Raw genomic sequence first — 17,975 nt, forward strand, 5'->3', positions numbered from 1 at the left:
TACGCTTGTTAATCTCTACAATCGCTATGAAACTAGTCCAGCTGGAGAGTTCTTAATGCGTAAGACCGACACTTCACTTTTACAGGTATGCACCTGAAACACCCCGTCGTGTGTTTTCAGATGCACACGTCAGCATGCATAGATTATACAACTGACAAACTGGTGGCACAGGCAAATCGATATTGGTATACCTTGTTGTTAAACTTCAGATGGTGTCCCAATCAGCAGCCAAGGAGCAAGAAAAATATGCGCAAGCTGGAGCCGTGGCTCTGGAAGTTCTGAGCAAGATACGGACAGTGGCTGCATTCTGTTCTCAATATAGTGAACTGCAGCGGTGAGTTTTGCGTCGTCTCGCTGGTCTTGGTTTCTAGCATTCGTTTTCATGTAACTGTGCCACTTCTATTGCATTTATTTCTGGGAGGCAATCACTGTTTCAATTCAGTGCTGCTATCACCAGTATGTGGATTTTGAAGAATGCTATGCTATGTGGAAGTGCTTTTTTCACATTGACTTATGTGAAAGAAGCATTTCCACATATATCGTTCGAGGGGCTTACTAGTTCAGAAAGCCAAAAATTGTCAGGTCAGCGAATTCCAGTGGATTTGGAGAACCTGGGAATTGTCGCGAAAACTGTCCCAGTCCCTTTGCCAAAGCCAATCTTAACAGTATGCCAAATCTAATGAAGCCGCTACCTTGTCTTCAACCTCAGAACGTTGGAATAAAGTGTACAATTTGGGATGGCAAGGAACAACTGTTGTTTATGAGTTCCGTACAGAGGTGAAGTTTCGCAAGCGCCTTTCTTTCTGAGTGTTTAGTCTGGCTGCCACATGGACTGGTAAATTGTGTTCAGCTTGCCTTCTTGAGAATTGTATGCAATGGCCCGTTTCACTTTACTGTGCTACAGAAGGTGCTAGGCCTAGGTATTTATGTCTTTACTTGGCATAAAGCAGTGTGGAGCTTGTGAAAATGTGCATATTTACGTGCTGACTCTAATTTTTGATGATGTTTGCAAATCCGGGTTTGTTCCTTATTCTTATGAGCGCTGCATCAATATTTTCAAAGTATATGTTCTGTTCATCAAGAAGTTTTATCCCTCGGTCGCTGGACATTGCGTTCTAAGTTTCATGACAGTTAAAAAAGGGGTGTAAAAGAGGTAACAACTTCAAGCAAGGCTTATCTATGTGAGCTGTGCTTAAAGGAGCACTGACATCAAATTTACTCATGCCAATATTTTTGCGTCAGCAAGTAGCTATAGACCTCGTAGCAGCGATTCGTGACCTAAAACGCAACTGAAAGATGAATAACTATCACTTGTATTGATTTATATCACTGGTATCTAGTACTATTCAAAACGGCCGGCAATCCCGCCAATTTTTGCACTGGGAGAACCCGCAGTAGCGCTACGTCGCCACAGCTGATCACGACACAGCTGACCACTTCTCCACAGAAAAGAGTGACGTCAGGCTCAGCTGCTCCGCAAACATTTCGTCTGCTAGGCAGACACATTCAGTCATGTCTTGTCACCTGCATTGCTGTTGTTGCCGTACAAAGTGTCAACTCTGGTTCAATATGATAGTCTGGAGCTTGGAATCCCGCGATTTACAACGTCGCGAATTATTTTTGCTTTGATCGACCTTTTGCAGAACAGTGATTCCGAAACGGATGCCGTTTAAAGCAGCACTACAGAAGTGCCCGAGGATGCACGCTTCAGCCATGTTCTGTTGTTTGTCTCGGTTAGCTATATTGGTGTGTTTTGGCGTGCAAAGCATTCAGGTATACGCAGAGTGGTCAATGCAATATAGCTATCGCGAATAAGCATCAGCGGAGAAATATAATACGTTTTCTGCTTGCCAGGTTCTTTTTTGTGCCTCCAGATGACCCCACCTACCAGCCTCTCTCGGTTAACACGGTATTACCACTTTTACTTGGACGCAAAGTCTACAGATGAACTAAAATTCATCGATACCTCCGTTTTACTTGTTAGCGATGATATCTGACTATACGCTGCTCTATTTTTGATAGCTTGTGGTCGTGTTGATGCATAACATATACGTGATATGAAAATATACCATCATTGCGCTTTTTCCATGCTTCAAACTAGACGACTGCAGCTCATCTACAGCTTACAACGATTCTCCGACATGCTGACCGACAAGCACACGTTTAATCATGCTCTTTTCTTTCGCGGTTATTTTAAAGGTGGTTTTTATTTTGATAATTTCACGAAATCATTCAAACTGGTGCGACAAAGATCAGACGCGACGAGCGAGTGCATTTCTGCACTTCGGCGCCACGATAAAAACACTCGAATCGTACTACATGTCATCGCTACTAGGGCATCGTCACTCAGGATGGTATTTGTGGAATGTATCACACCGAACACGTAGCACTAGTGTCGATGTCGCAGGGCAGTCTATTTTTCAATTTTTCTCCTTGGCTTTTCTACGCTGTTTCACATCGAAATAAAATAACTTCCACGTGACAAATGCCGTTCAAATTTGGCCAACAAGACCTATGCATACCAAGCGATCGAATGACAGGCACACCTCGATCTTGAAATTTGATGTCAGTGCTCCTTTAAGTGCATTGATTGATTGATTGACATGTGGGGTTTAACGTCCCAAAACCACCATGTGATTATGAGAGACGTCGCAGTAAAGGACTCCCTAAATTTCGACGACCTTGGGTTCTTTAATGTGCACCCAAATCTGAGCACACGGGCCTACAACATTTCCGCCTCCATCGGAAATACAGCCGCCGCAGCCAGGATCCCGCGACCTGCGGGTCAGCAGCCGAGTACCTTAGCCACTAGACCTCCGCGGCGGGGCCTGCTTAAGTGCATGAAGTCAGCCATAGCATTGCCGCTAAAAATTTATCTAAAGAGAATGTCTTGCTTGTCTTGCTGTTGCAAGTTGGCTGCTGCTTGTCTGCTTTAAAGGTAAATTGTCATGAAGTGCATGTATATTTCTAAAGAGATGTGCGCTTAGGTCAATTTATTATTTTTTTTAATGTGCAAAAAGCATCCTTTCTGCCCTACCCTTCACTATAGGGTTCACGGATTTTTGCAGGTTTTTAAGTGTTAGCAGCGACTAAGGTCAAGCATTTATGACTTCGTAGTCCTTCATTTCAATCCCCTTCAGCATCTTGTGCAATGATCACTGCATCCGTAGACCTGAAAGCAAGTCTTTACGTTGACTTTCAGCACGCATGGTCTGTGGGGTACTATTTATGATCACATATTTTTTCAGTACGGTGTTTCAACTGCAGACTGTTGTTGACGCTGCCACATTTCGACAGGTACATGACTGCTCTGGAAGCAGGCAAGACGGCTTCCAGGCGCAAGTACATTGCCATGGCATTCGGATTTGGCCTCACGTTTGTGGTTCTGTATGGTGCCTACGCACTCGCCTTTTGGTAAGTGGGAAAGGAAACTGCAGGTGCGCTGCCGGAATTGGACAACTAAAGTTTGCTCATGTTTGCCTGTGCATTGGTAGTTAAATTATGTAGTATACAAATGTTTGCTGCAATATATAAAGGTCCAATAGAACTACGAGTCTTTGCTTTTGTAGTTGTGAGAGCCTTGCCCATAAAATGAAAGTGGCGTCTCATTGTTCACATTGGTTTTTAGTGGTTTACTAGTGACTAAAATATGAAATCTACAATGAAGATCATTGAATACGAAAAGCTTTCATGGAAAGCCTACAATTGGGGGTTCCAAGAGTTTTCTATGTAAAAAAAAAAAAAAAACGTGCTGGAATGCAAAGCATGCGCACGCATCACCAAGGTCGACGTTATGCTTCCTAGTTCCAGTAGCCATATTAAAATGGTAATGTTGTCACAAGAAGCATTTGAAGGTTAGAACGAATTAGATAAAGGCAAACTCAGTGTCCACTCTAGTACTCATTGTTCTATTTTTTAAAGCTCACTCTTAGCTCTTTTTACTTGGTATGCGGGACATTGCCATTGTAGTGGTGAACAAAAAGCGACTCTGTGAGAGAACAAAAAGCGTTAATGGCATATTCTTATAGCAATGCATGCATCCGGTTACTCGGCTGTGGGCTTTGTGCTCATAAATGTAGCCACTGCATCATGCCTATGGGTTACATTTTCCGCAACTTATGCAGTGCAGATTGGCGCAGAACGAAGGTGCTAAAATTTCAAACCGCACGCTTGAGCACTCCTATGCATTCATTTCCTGTGCATACACTTATCCTCACTTCTGCTTTATTGAGCTCTGCATTACACAATACTCACCCACCTAAATCTGCTCTCCGTTTGTTGTTCCGTAAATAATCCACATGGAAACGTTCCTTCTTTCTATGCATCTCATTCTGCCACACCACTGTAAGCCATGTTCCAGCGTGTGTAGCTGCCATCAGACAATTCATTCTCCTAGAGGGTTCTTGTTCAACTCACAAGGCAGGTCAAGATATTCTCACTGCACCTGTGTCATAGAAAACGAGCATTGACGTTTTTAAAAGGACCCTTAAGCAGTTGTGATGATTTTCCGCAAATTTGTTTAGCCAGTAGCGTCTTCAAATCATTACCGTATCAATTTCAGCACTCTGCACGAAGTATGCAATTTATTGTTAGGATACATGCATTGCTATGCGTCACGTCGCACTGCCACACCTAGTTCTGGGACACCCCAGTTTTGGGACATAAGGTGCCGTTGTACAACCATTGTGACTGGCTTCTTAATCTTTGTGTCAGAGTAGAACACATGAGCAGCAGGGTTTGTGGCAACACCTGGTGGCACGGAGGTCAACCAAACTATTGTGGAGTGTGGTCTTAGCGATATAGAAAGCCCCAGTGAAATATCATCCTGCTTAGTCTTGATTACTTTGCAAAAAAAGTTGAGGAGAAAAAGCATTCCTTGGGTGTAGGTAATCTCCCTTATACTAGGTGCCTTACTTAAAGTATAATGCGAATGATTTGCTCTAGTTATAACCTACTTGTTTACATAATTTTCAAAAACTGCTTGAGAAAACCGTTAAAACAAGAGCATTAAGGTCCTTCGAGCTTCCTTGTTTTTATAAGTCTGACAATAATTGCACATTAAATTGCATGTTTTGTAATGTACATGCTTGCTTTCTAAATTGCCTAAACTGGTTGATGAATCACGCTCCATGTGCCAAAATTTTCTTATAGGTACAGCTCGCTTCTTGTAGCAGCAGCTAGGCTGGACCCTGGCAGGGCATTTATCGTGAGTACAGATCGCATCACTTTTGTGCATAATTTGCATTGGCTCAAAAACTTGTTCCATTTATTGCTGACTACAGATAAAATCAGAAAAGATATTGTGGTTTGCAAATCACATTGTTGTTTGTCGCAGGTGTTCTTTGCTGTCATGGTGGGTTCATTCTCGTTGGGGAATGCTCTGCCGCAGCTGAACTCCATTGCCGTGGCACAAATGGCAGCAGGGCGAGCATTTGAAGTCATTGACAGAGTAAGGTTTTTGCAGTTTCATTGTGACTTTTGCAGTGCGATAAGTGTCACCACGCGGTGCTGTAAAATCAGGCATAGTTCGCCTTAGTTTATGTTATAACACAGCGCATAGAAAGAAGTGAGCTAGCTTTTCAGCAAAAGATTTAGTATTCAAACTGAACCACAATCAGCTAGCAACTTATTCTAATAGTTTTTTAACCTTGTCCTTGGTGCATAATAAGGTGATTCCTAGAATGACTAATGTGGACAGAACTGTCATAAAGTTACTACTGTTTGGCACAGTGAACTGTTGCTTCCGCAATAATTTCTGCTTTTGTGGTAACTATTGCAAAATAAGTACGTTATAGAGACATCTGATAAAATTGCTCAGTGACTAATGTGTCCTTATGGTCTTCACTCTAAAAAGTAGTATAAATGAATAAATAATCGTTAAAATGGAGCTAAGAACTTGCCAAGGCTTTGTCAAGATATATTTCCTGCTTTTTTTATTGTTTGACACTTCTTACAGGCATACAATGTAATGCTTCCTTCTTGTAATAAGTGTGTTTTCTGTACACATCGCACCTACATGAGTAATGTGAGGAGTATTTTGCATTTCCAGAGGCCTGACATCGACTCCTACTCTGAACTCGGTGTGCAGCTGAAGCAGTTCACTGCCAACCTCGCTTTTAAGAACATCAGTTTTTTTTATCCGAGATGTCCAAATCACTTGGTAAGAGCTGTGCAAAAATATTTGTTTTTCTATTGTTTTTTTTTCTGACTTGTTTTTTTCTGTGCTTGCACATTAATTTTTAGAATAATGTCACCAAAGTAAATGTATACTTCGTGTTTTCTTCACTGTCTTTTTTTTTCTATAGAAAAAAACATTCTTGTCCCTACCCCATTCATAGACATACACACTTGTCGTTTCTCCTTTTTTTTCTGCACGTGGAAGCGTATACATTTGATCAGTTTTGTAAAAATTAGCAGTTTGATGCAAAAGTAAAGCTGGCAGTGTACTTTGCACTGCCATGCCCCTTGCTCTTCATAATTGGTTCACATGACACTACACCTCCAATTTTTCAAGGACTGAAGCCTCTGTAAAAACCGCAGCACGAAACATTGTCTCGCAGAATTGGTGCTATAGGCTTTTTGGTTGTGTATCACTTCAGCCTCCTGTTTTCTTCATTTGTGTGAATGGCCAGGTGTTGCGAGATGTGAGCCTGGAAGCCAACGAGGGTCAAGTCGTGGCCATCTGCGGGACAAGTGGCTCAGGGAAGAGCACGCTACTCAATCTGGTCGTGCGTTTTTATGACCCCTGTTACGGCGAGGTGAGTTATGCTTAAAAAAGGCTATGCTTGAAAGAGGCTACCATAAAATCCTGAGCGTGTGCCCCACCTACGGTGAAGGTTAATTTTATAAGATTAAAAGGGAGAGGCGCTTGTTTTGTCATGGATCAGAGTTTAAGATGGCGGCAGAAGAGCGGCTAAGAATAAAGAATGCAGCCCCACCGCGGTGGTCTAATGGCTAAGGTACTCGGCCGCTGACCCGCAGTTCGCGGGATCGAATCTCGGCTGCGGCGGCTGCATTTTCGATTGAGGGGGAAAAGTTGTAGGCCCGTGTGTTCAGGTTTGAGTGCACGTTAAAGAACCCCAGGTGGTCAAAATTTTTGGAGCCTTCCACTACGGCGTCTCGCATAATCATATGGTACTTCATTTTCACCATCTTTAGTCCAGGTTAGATTGGGGTAATTTTGATTCAAACACGTGTATGACAACCAACATTATTTCTAGAGAGCATATTCGTGATGTGACTTGTATGTCTCGAGCAGTAACGCATACCAGTCGTTATACTAAAAAAATTTGTCTGGTTTGAACAGTACTGTGCGTCTTTCATCGCTTCACAAATTTTTGCTGCTTTGATGTCTTTCGAAAGAGAACAGTTACAGCTTGTGATAATAGGGAGAATGTTAAATTTTAAAAAATTTCTCCAGAGGTGCACGAACTGCGGTATGATTTGTTTTTATTCTAATATCACTGCTTGTGCAAAGAAGCTCTGTGCTGTGGCGTGCCAAACTTGGTCACTGAAAATAAATTTCGGAAACTTCTTTAGCTTGTAACAGTGGTGATAATTTGTCTGCTCTCTTTCATCTAGATTACTCTGGATGGTGTGAACCTGAGGTCCTTGAGTGTGCGGTGGCTGCGTTCCGAGGTTAGCCTTGTGAGCGAGCGGCCAACTCTGTTCAACTACTCCATCGCCGAGAACATCCAGTTTGGCCAGGAGGACACCACAATGGTCGAAGTTGTGGAGATGGCCAAGCTAGTTGGCATGCACGAGTTCATCAAGAGCCTTCCAAAGGTAATTACAGGCAGAGCTGTTACCAATGATTTCAATACTTCATGATGCACGAAAGCAGCGTTATCTCTATATGCACATAGTTTCCTGGTTGCTGAGCATTGATTCCAGTTTTGTGCTTTCTTCATGGGTTTTTGCCTTCCAGCACACATGATTCTCTAAGAATGTTGAGACATATCACTGACTACCCTTTTTCATTATAAGAACTGAAAATTTTGCATAATTTCGTGCACATCTCATGTGCAGGTTAATCTTCAGCATCAGTGAAGCCAACAATAAATGATTTGGTCTGATGTTCTCATTAGTGTTTGTCTGACAATTTATTCAATTGCAACCTCAGTTTCTCATGGGGCTGTTACAGTTCGAATAAGTAACGTTGCTTTTTGCACTGCAGTTTTACTGGGTTTTATTTCAATGAATAGCCACCATTTCTTTTTAACTTGTGCTCTGCTAGATGCAACTAAGGGTGCATGATTTATTTGCTGTCTTTTTTTTTTACATCTCAAGTTTGCTCTAAATTTTTTATATTTGGATGTGTTTGTTATGCCTATTATCCAAAGTTTGCTTTGGTAGCTGAAATGTGGTTCCACCCCTGCGGTACTCCGTGTTGTTGCATGTCGCTTCTAGTGTTAGATCTTTACAACCCTGCCCAAATTGTTCCTTTAATCTGCGTGGACAGTGTCACAGGCAACACTGGTTGAACAATGACATTTAAGCATGCAGCGTATTTTGTTTTTCGGCCAGGGTTACGAGACCGAGATAGGGGAACAAGGTTGCCAGCTCAGTGAAGGACAGCGTCAGAGGTTGGCTATCGCTCGAGCAATGGTCAAGACTCCCCGGGTTCTCCTTTTGGACAATGCAACAGGAGCACTGGATGGTGCGTCCGAAGCCCACCTTCTGCGCACTATTGCCAAGGTGGGAACTAGTTAGCAGGCAGCTTGTGCAGACTGGCTCACACTTTAATATCTCATTTCGTGGAAATTATGGGGGCATTGAGGGTCAGTATGGTCGGCTATGAGCAAAAATGACATTGGCGGTGAGGTCAGAACCGCGATAGAATGTAAGAATGAAAATCATGGATTCGAGTCTGAATCTAACCTAGGCCTTCTGCATGGCAGGCAGGCGTCTTACCTCAGTATGACGCAACTGCTTAAAACGGCTCTGAAAAAGAAACCTATAGAGTGTTAAACAAAGGGAGGCATTGCGTTAACACATGTAATATTAATAAGAACTAACAAGCAGTGATTCCTAAGAAAGTATACGGAATGGTATAAGTAGTAGTAATTGGAATGTCAATGTTAAGAAAGAAAAGTGGAAAGAAAAGTTATGCAAATAGCTAGATTCTGGGTGTGAAGCGAATTCAAATACAATAGACTCTCAGTAAACGGAAATCTGTTATACGGAACTTTTGCTTAAATGGAACGAGTGCTTCTGACGGGGTTGGTTTTATTCTAGTATTCTGCACCCCTGGCCATCTCTCAGCAAACGAAACTCCTGTTACATGGAACATATTCTTCTGGTCTCTTCAGGTTCCATTTAATGAGAGTCTACTGTATTGCAGTGCTAATCAAATTGAGTATTTTTCTAATACTTCGAAGCTGCATTGCAGAAAAAAAATTTTTTTAGAGAATTCCTAAACACAAACTTATCGAAATGGCAACATGAAAGTCTTTCTTTTGGCTAGGTTGATGCTGGCAGAATGGTGTTTCATAGTTGTCTCGCCGAAATTGAGGCAATGCAGAGGCCGAATAGTGTTCATGTACATGATTTGGTGCGACTAAAGTGTTGCCGACAACAATTTACACGTTAAAGGCAAAGATGCTTGTTCCTCAGCCTGTTCTCCTTTTTCAACATCTGTGGAAGCCCAACTGATGTGGCAGACAATGGTGTGCTCCCTTCAAGTCCGGAGTTCCAAATCTGCTTCTTAGAGGTCAATATATAAGAACATCTGAAATTTTGGATGTTAAAAATTTTTGGCACCTGATTTTTTAAACTTCCTGCTTAACTTTTAGGTTTAAAACAGCATTAACTGAGCCCCCACCTTTGTCAAATCTGTCATCTTCATGTAGGAACCAGCGTTTTCTGGAGTCAATGCATTTGCGACCGAAGCAGAGCCCAAAGTGCAGATTTGCCGCAATACGAAAATGTGATGGGGCGAAGCGTGATAAAGTTTTGAAGGGGCCACTGTGTATCGGGCACTGATTGACTGTAGTCGTCTTCAGGAAGTATGAACAGTATTTGTCTTCAGGAAGTTGAAATAGTAAAATTTTGGTGCGAATTGACTCGAATAGCAAACACTATTGGAAAAATATTGGAAATTTAGGATATTTGCGCACCCCTAATGAAAGGATAACTTACCGCTGACAGGGACCGAGCCTGGGACCTTCAAATAAGTCATATCATGCGAAGTGGTTGAGATATTCACGTGTGTGCAGATGTATTCAGCCAGCTACAATATCGTGAATGACCGTTCCATTGCAGGGCAGTCCTCGGCGCGCAACGGTGGTCGTGACGCAGCGTCTGTCCACCTTACGAGAGGCAGACATGGTGTACGTAATGGACGAGGGCCACATCGTGGAGCAGGGCAAACACGACGATCTGGTGGCGAAGAAAGGCTTCTACTTCCAGCTCATGCTCAGCCAGCTCACAGAAAATGAAGATGCCGATGCTCCACCACCTCCACCCGTGTCTCGTCCTCCTGTCTGTAAGCTTGTTTGCTTAGTTTTGCATTTTGCCAGAACACCATTAAGATCACTAGGCCACTGTAGCAGCTTCAATGATGGGCTTGTTAATAACTCTGGTTCTTGGAAAACAGTGTGAACTGGTGGCAACACAAAAAGAGAGGCGGAAGGTGTGACAGTGTGCTTCAAGCTTGACAGAAGCTTACCCGACTATGAAGTCTTGAAGAGGTGACAGGCTGTTAAGCAAGTAGTGTCACCAGAGCTCACATTTTGACTACAAAAGTTTCTCTTTATTGGGGACTGGTGTAGATGTGTCATCTTGTCGATATGTTGGCTCCAGCAATCATTCTTACTTAACATTTTCTCATAACATCTCACTCCGAGTGTACAATGTGTATGTCTTTGTGTATGTCTTTTTTGTGTTCTAAACAGTGTTTCTAATGTGAGGCATTTCTTGGGTTATTTTAGGCACCTTGTACAGTAGACTCGCGATAATTCAAATTTGATAATTCAAACTTTCGGTTAATTCAAACAAATTCAATTTTTTTGGTTGGCCCTCTATTCTTTCAATGTATTTAAAAGCCTCTTAATTCAAACTACATCATTCAATTAATTCATACTCTTTGCAGTTCCACACTAGAAAATATCTGCTGCTTTCCCCTGCTGTTTAAAATTTGCAAACTTATATAACTCGAACAGTCTGAAAACGAAAAACAAGCACCTTGGGCCTTCAAGGAAGAAGGTTTTGCTAGTAAACAAATGCTTGAAACGAAGCACACACACGGTAAACCGGGATGCTTCTGAACTGGTATAGAGAGCTTTGTGCTGAAGGCACGTACCTATAGCATAGAAGTTGTTGGCGATTCCCCATTTCTTTAAAAAGTCTGATTAGCAGTAAATGGCCGATAAACTTGTGGACCTTACACCTCTTTTTTCTCTTCATTGTGTGCAGTTAAGGTTTAAAAACACTTAAAAATTTTTAAATGTTGATAAAATCAATGCCTAATCATAATGTGTAGTGTCACCTCACCCAGAGTCATCTATCTGAGAACTTCTGATAAATTCAAACTTCTTGAGTAGTTCAAACAAAATTCAGAGGTCCCTTCGAGTTTGAATTAAGGAGAGTCGACTGTAGTAGGTTCTCATCTTAGATATAGTTTCAGCTTTTATCAACTGAAGATTTTTCACCTTGCTAAAATACAAAAGTGATTATGTTGGAGATGGTTGTTCCATTTAGCTGCAATACTGTTAAGTAACTTGTTTGCCGAGATTTTACTCTTCTAATTTCATTATGAATTATGAACTGATTAAAACTGGAAGTATTGAAGAAGTTAAGTAAGCAAATACAGAGTGCATGTTTGACACCAAAAGCTTTTTGTTATTGGTACTAGTGGTGTGCTTGCATCCTCCCTCTTTGTTTTCTTATCTCTTTGTGATTGTTTCCTACTGGAGAAGGTTGATATAGCCACTATCATTACTTGTTCTCATGTTATTTCAGCCTAATGATGACATAATCAAACAGATGTATGATAGTAATTACCAGTTTCTTGGCTTATAAGTGAGCCCCAGTAAAGTGAAAAAAAATGTGTGTGTTTTAAAGCAGGTTGCAATGCTCAGTGTATCTCAGTCAACTTTGCATAGATTGTTAGCTTTGATTATGGCAGTCGTAGTAGGCTTGGTAGCTGAAATGTGTTTTGTCCATGAATCCGCCGCACGACTACTACTTCCTCTGCACGCTTTCACCGCAATTTCATATTTGCAGCTGGTAAATCAGCTTCAGTTTATGTGCTTTGACTTTGAGCAAGCATTACTTTCCTTAATGTGTTTTTACAGCAAAGCTGTATGTGACTAGCTTCTGGAAGGTCACATCCCAGACAAATTGATGCTTGACATGGCCACAAAACAACTTGTAGAACAACAGTTCTCAGCGTCGGATATATACACTCAAATGTTGAAATAACAAATCCAGATACAGTATAACCTCATTACAGCAGACCTCCATAGCGAAAAGGACTTTGGTCTGTTGTAAAAGGAGTATGTGAAAGCCAAGTTTATAGAACAGACGTTTATGGAAATACTGAATCGATTTGTTATAACCAGGGAGAATCATGAGTCGTATCGAATTTATTTTCAATGGGGCAAAAAAAAGTTAATTTTTTTTTTAAATGATTCTTCTGTGTCTGTAGCCTTTTTTTTATCTGATTCTAAAATATCTTCACTAAAAACTATGTAGAAGGGCTGTAAAATGTTTTTGTGCCTGCCGAGGTGGTGAAAATCATCTTGGAACTCACAAATAAAAAAAACGTCGGTTTTCAAAAATTTATAGCTTCGCAATGACACAACTGCCCACCACAAATCTAGGCTTGTAGCAAAAGTGTTTTGTAAAGAGCATTTTGTGTTAAAAAAGCAGACGTTTGAAATTAATTTGGAGGATTTCAGTTGGCTGCTCTGTCCTATTTCTCCAGTACGCCTCGTTAGTCCAATGCTCGTTCCGCATACGCCTCCGGGATAGCGTCGTTTGCTTCTTGTATGTCACGAGGCCGTGGTTGTCTAAAATCGTACTACTCGGGGACATTTTTGTGCTCGTTCTGTGTTCATGGGTTGTTAAACCAGCTGCGAGTGGAACTTCAGTTTTCAGATTACGACCGCACGCCTTGCTCGTTGCGAACATTGCACGCAAGCGTCTCGAACCGATTGTCATAGCGTTGACTCATTGGCAAGAAGGTTCTGCTTATCACCGCTTCAGACCTTGCGATCAAGACCACCACGGGACTGATCTTTGTACTTGCGATCGAACATGACGTACTTTGAAACATCGAGCACCGCGGCCATGCACATCGCAGCCGCACGTTCTACTCGAAGTCGTGGCTAGACCTTACTCCTCCCCGAACTTGGTAGGAAAGACTGTCGCGCTAGTGGATATGCAAAAGTGAAGTGATGTGTTTTGTCGCAATTAACAAATCACATTGGCCACTGGCTCCTTAGAACTGTAGATCTTGTGCATCGGTAGCGGACCCCAGCCATGCTCGCCAAGCACCGAGCGCTTGAAACAGCAGTGGCAGCGGCCAACAATTTCACGCGTCAGCGTCTTAGCACATGAAATGAAGCACGCAGCATGCCGATTTTTCGTCGCCGTAGCTAGGTATAATTCATCATTAACAGACTGGCGATATGAGGCATTTGCTCTTGAATCAGTACGTCACTATCCGCGGCCCTATTCCCATCCCAAAAATATGCCAAGTGATGTAATTGAAGCCAGAAGTTATTGAGTTTAGGATGTCCGAGGTAGAAAAGTCTGCTGTAAGTGAGTCCTGACTACCTTGCTGGCCTCACATTTTAGTCAATTATATCTGAATGTTCGTTGTACCAGAATCCGTAGTAAATGAAGCTCAATCAATTGAACGAATAGGAAAGTCGGCACAACACCGTAAATTAGTTTGTAGTAACCGAATGTCTGTTGTAAGCGGATCTGTTGTAAGGAGCTTATACCGTACAAAGAAATATTGGTTATAACGAAGTAAATGTAGAATAGTCTTGCAATAGTTATAGTCTTAGGAATATACCTTTATAACGAATTTGCAGACATACCTAATGAACTTATTTTCGTGTAAGATGCAACTTCTTCATAATGAGGTTAGAGTGTATTGTCGGATTAGCATTTTCAATGAAGGCTATGTTGAATGTTGGGGTATGGGAGTAAAAAACCTCCATAGGACATGATGTAAAGATCCCTGGTGCCCTCCCATACGTGTTTTGCCTCGCCAGTCTAGTCTAGGAGCCATGTTGGTACAGTTGTCACTAGCAAATATGGAGTGGCTGGATATTGTGAGAAAGCCCGAGGATCTTCAAGGCCTTAGTATTGTCAGTAACGATAATCATAAACTCAACGTATCAGTAATCTTTATAGCAGATCCACTGTAGTCACAGCTTCGTTGGTTTTCATTTCACAGTCGTGGGAAGGCTCCGAGTTTTTTTTTACCCTACTGCTTATTGTGCATCTTTACCGCACAAGAGGTTATGTTATTTCTATGATACTAACCTTATTCAGCATTGTCCATGTGCTTGCATCATTGCTGCTGCCACCTGCCCTTTTTCTCAAACTGTATGTGCAGCCAGTTGATACCGAGTCTCTTCCAGCAAGACAGGACGAAGATGACGAGGAAGAACGGCTGCGAAGACGCAGGAAGGCCTTGCTCCTGGAAAGCATCTCGCCGTTTGACCGAGAGTGCAGTCGTCTCGCTGACGACTTCATCAAGGCAGGCATTCTCTTGACTTTCCCATCTATCCTTTTGCCTCGTCCTGGAAAGCTTCTGTCTCATCCTGGAAAAAAAGAAATTTTCTAATTTAATTGATCATTATTTTCTGTGGTTATTTATTACTGTGGATTTGTGTTAATGCACATTAACACAGTTGCCCCCAATCTCACTTGCTCATCTTTTTCTGCACCGTAGTTAGTTTTATTTTTGCTGCACCCAGCACTTTTGTAAAGTACACTTGTGTGCAAAAGTGTACGAACGACTGCTGTCCGCATATTTTTACCATCTGTGCCGTGTGGTGGCAAGTATCTGATTGAATTCCACCAAAGCAGTGCTCTTGACAGCAATTCCGCAAGAGCACTGATCCTGACAGCAGACGACTCGCCACTAGATGGTGCACTCGGCGATTTCAGTATGCGCTGTCATGGTTCGTATACTTTTGCTCACGGCTGTACATGTTTGAAACATGATGTGCTTCTTTACATTTTCTCCGAGTCAGCTTGATGTAGTGCAACATATTGTGTGCCTTTTCTTTTTCTCACTCACATGTCATGCAGTAATGGAAACTGTTAGGAATGTATTCAGTTTGTAATCTAATGTGGTAGGTACTCAATGGGATATGGCTAACTAAGCAGAAATGAGACTTTTGAGACTGTTCTGTCAACATTATGGCCTTATTTACGCTGCATCAATGTGCTGCACTGAAATCTTTATTATACCACACTATCAGATTTGTATTCTTAATTTTATGTGCCTTCCCTGTGCTCACCTTGTGTGCGTTGCTTTTCTGTTGACATTCATTGTCTATTGATAATGTTGAAGGCTGCAGTTCTGGTTGTGCAGAGTTTACCGTTGATCTCGTGAACATGGGTGTGCATGCAGGAGGACGTCGAACTCCCATCTGCCCGCAAGATCTTGCAGAAGGCCAGGCCAGACTGTGGGTGGTTCTTTCTGGTGTCTCTCGCCTCTCTCGTGGTAGGAGCGTCCCTGCCCGTATTTGCAGTCTTCTACAGTGAAATATTCAACGTGAGCGCATCTCAAGTTTTAATAGAAGTTATTATTGTAGTGGCAATATCTACATTCAGCGCAAAACACTCATATTATATAGTTGGTTGTGATCTATATTTGCTGTGCAAAGGATGAAATCAAGAGTTCGGCGAAAGTTCTTCTGGTCAGGCAGGGGATGAGATGAAACATGATCACTGATCAAGTCTGATGATCTGACGTTTCGGAACCATGTATGGGGTCCTTGTTCACTTAGCCGAACTAGAAGTTGTTGTCAATTGTGTAGCCAGTGGGTGACGAAACGAGCGTGAATAGATAGCAGGGATGGTTTCTGTTGTCCTATTTATTGTAGCTAGTGTTGACTGGATGATTAGAGGTTCTAGGAGCTGACGAGATGACATGTTCTTATCCTTGGCGATGACAGCAGCATGGTCCCAGTAAGTGGTGTGATTATGTTCATGCACATGCTTAGCAATGGCGTTTGTCATGTGACTGTTATTAGTGATGTCACGTTGGTGCTTTTTGAGGCATCGGGAAAGCTTTTCTGTTTTGTCAGTGTACTCTTGATGACAATCAGCACATAGTGTCTTATACACGACTCCTGGGTATGACTTACTTGGAAAACCTATCTTTTGGATTGGCAAGCTGGTTTTGGTTCTTCCTGGAAGGGGCTTGAGCAATGCACAAATTACGTTTTGAATATACATGTGAAAGAGCCTCACTTTTTGTCCCATGACTGTACTTTTTATATGTAAAATGCTTTATCTATAGAATTGCCTATTTATATGTAGAACTCGTTTTGTAATCCCCTACAGATTTGATATATTGGGGTTTCACTGTGTGTGCAACGGTTGTACAGAAAATTTTTCTATCGATACGACAGAAGCACTTGGCCCGTTCAGTTAAAAAAAAAAGAAACACTCTCTACCAATGTGACTGCTGCCCAATACACAATTTGCATTTTCGTATTTACAGACATTCACCCTGGTCGGGCAGGAGATGCAAGATGCTGCTTTCTTCTGGTCCATGATGTTCCTGGTACTGGCAGCTGCTAGCGGTCTTGGTCACTTCTTTAGGGTAAGCCCCATCCGTTCCCAAGTCTTGAGGGCTTCTGCACCAAGCAGCACACCACTCACATACTGCAATCAACACATCACTGTTAAGCCTTGATCTATGAAGCAAAGCGTGTATGTCTGCTCTTTCTAGTTTTGTGTCAATTTTTCAGCTTTTTTTTTCTACCTAGTATTGAAGTGATCAAGTGCCTGCATAAACCTGTTGCTGAATTAGAAGTGATGGGTTAATTTCTAAACTACAGTGGCTGAAATCTTATGAAGACAGAATGCAAAATGCTATCGAACCCTACACAACTTAAATTTATTCAGAGCTCCTTTCACTACATCTTTTCAAGATATGTGTTGCTTCGGCACATTAAAACACATAGTCGAGCCGGCTTATAACGAACCTGAGCGTGATGTGGCATCCTTTCGCTGTATCCTCAAGTTCATAGTAAATGAAACCGAGCTTTAAAATTAACGTTGCAAGTGAAAATGCAATTCTTTTTATCCAAAAGGTTTCAAAGAGCAGAAGCCATAAGGATGGTCTTGGAGTTTATTTAAAGAGGTAGTGTGCTCTTCGCCGAGGCCTGTGGCATATACAAGCTGCCTGAGGCTGTTAATGCAGCTAATTACTACAAGCATGCTTGTGGGCACTGGCTCCAAAGTTTCGTCGTCCTCGTAATCCTATTCTTTCGAATCGCTCTTGCCGCACTTCATTCACAATGCTCTCATTCACGCTCGGTTCCGCAGTGTCGGCTTAATGAAATAATCGCAGCAGATGTCTCTCTTGCCCTCCCATGTCGGAGTCAACACGCTGCCACAAATCACTGCCGGAGTGGTCCTGTTCGGAAGCTTCAGGCTCGGCATCGGGTCCGACGTCGACGAAGTTGGGCCCACGAGAAAAGTTTAACACACATATAGCTGTCACTGCTGCCCACGAAGCTTTCACATTCTCCACAGCTGAATACCGAGACACCCGAAGCGGCAATTTCGCTGCCGAGCGGTCAACAGATCACAAGTGCTCCACAACGCAGCACCTATAATAAGTCTTAGACGTGCGGATTTTGACCAAGCCAAGCAGTCACACTTTCAACATTTTGTTGAGCAGCAGGAAAAGGCGCGGAAGGCCTTCCGTCCACCATCTTGACCACACACGCACACCAACAGCAAGCAAGACGTGCACGCACGACATGGAA

General features: G+C 42.3%; 1 protein-coding gene across 2 annotated transcripts in view; it reads left to right on the forward strand.

The window, feature by feature from the left end:
* LOC142761658 (ATP-dependent translocase ABCB1-like) overlaps window positions 1–17,975 on the forward strand; it is a 155,046-nt gene that overhangs the window by 101,965 nt on the left and 35,106 nt on the right. For both annotated transcript variants that reach the window (XM_075890036.1, XM_075890037.1), the window contains exons 7-18: window positions 210–334; window positions 3,298–3,414; window positions 5,152–5,206; window positions 5,336–5,449; window positions 6,050–6,160; window positions 6,633–6,758; window positions 7,582–7,785; window positions 8,527–8,697; window positions 10,264–10,486; window positions 14,601–14,719; window positions 15,602–15,745; window positions 16,700–16,801. In XM_075890036.1, the coding sequence (XP_075746151.1) occupies window positions 210–334; window positions 3,298–3,414; window positions 5,152–5,206; window positions 5,336–5,449; window positions 6,050–6,160; window positions 6,633–6,758; window positions 7,582–7,785; window positions 8,527–8,697; window positions 10,264–10,486; window positions 14,601–14,719; window positions 15,602–15,745; window positions 16,700–16,801 (1,611 nt within the window). The remainder of the gene's footprint in view (window positions 1–209; window positions 335–3,297; window positions 3,415–5,151; window positions 5,207–5,335; window positions 5,450–6,049; window positions 6,161–6,632; window positions 6,759–7,581; window positions 7,786–8,526; window positions 8,698–10,263; window positions 10,487–14,600; window positions 14,720–15,601; window positions 15,746–16,699; window positions 16,802–17,975) is intronic.

The sequence above is a fragment of the Rhipicephalus microplus genome, chromosome 3, assembly GCF_043290135.1.
Source record: "Rhipicephalus microplus isolate Deutch F79 chromosome 3, USDA_Rmic, whole genome shotgun sequence".
In the NCBI taxonomy this organism is placed as follows: domain Eukaryota; kingdom Metazoa; phylum Arthropoda; class Arachnida; order Ixodida; family Ixodidae; genus Rhipicephalus; species Rhipicephalus microplus.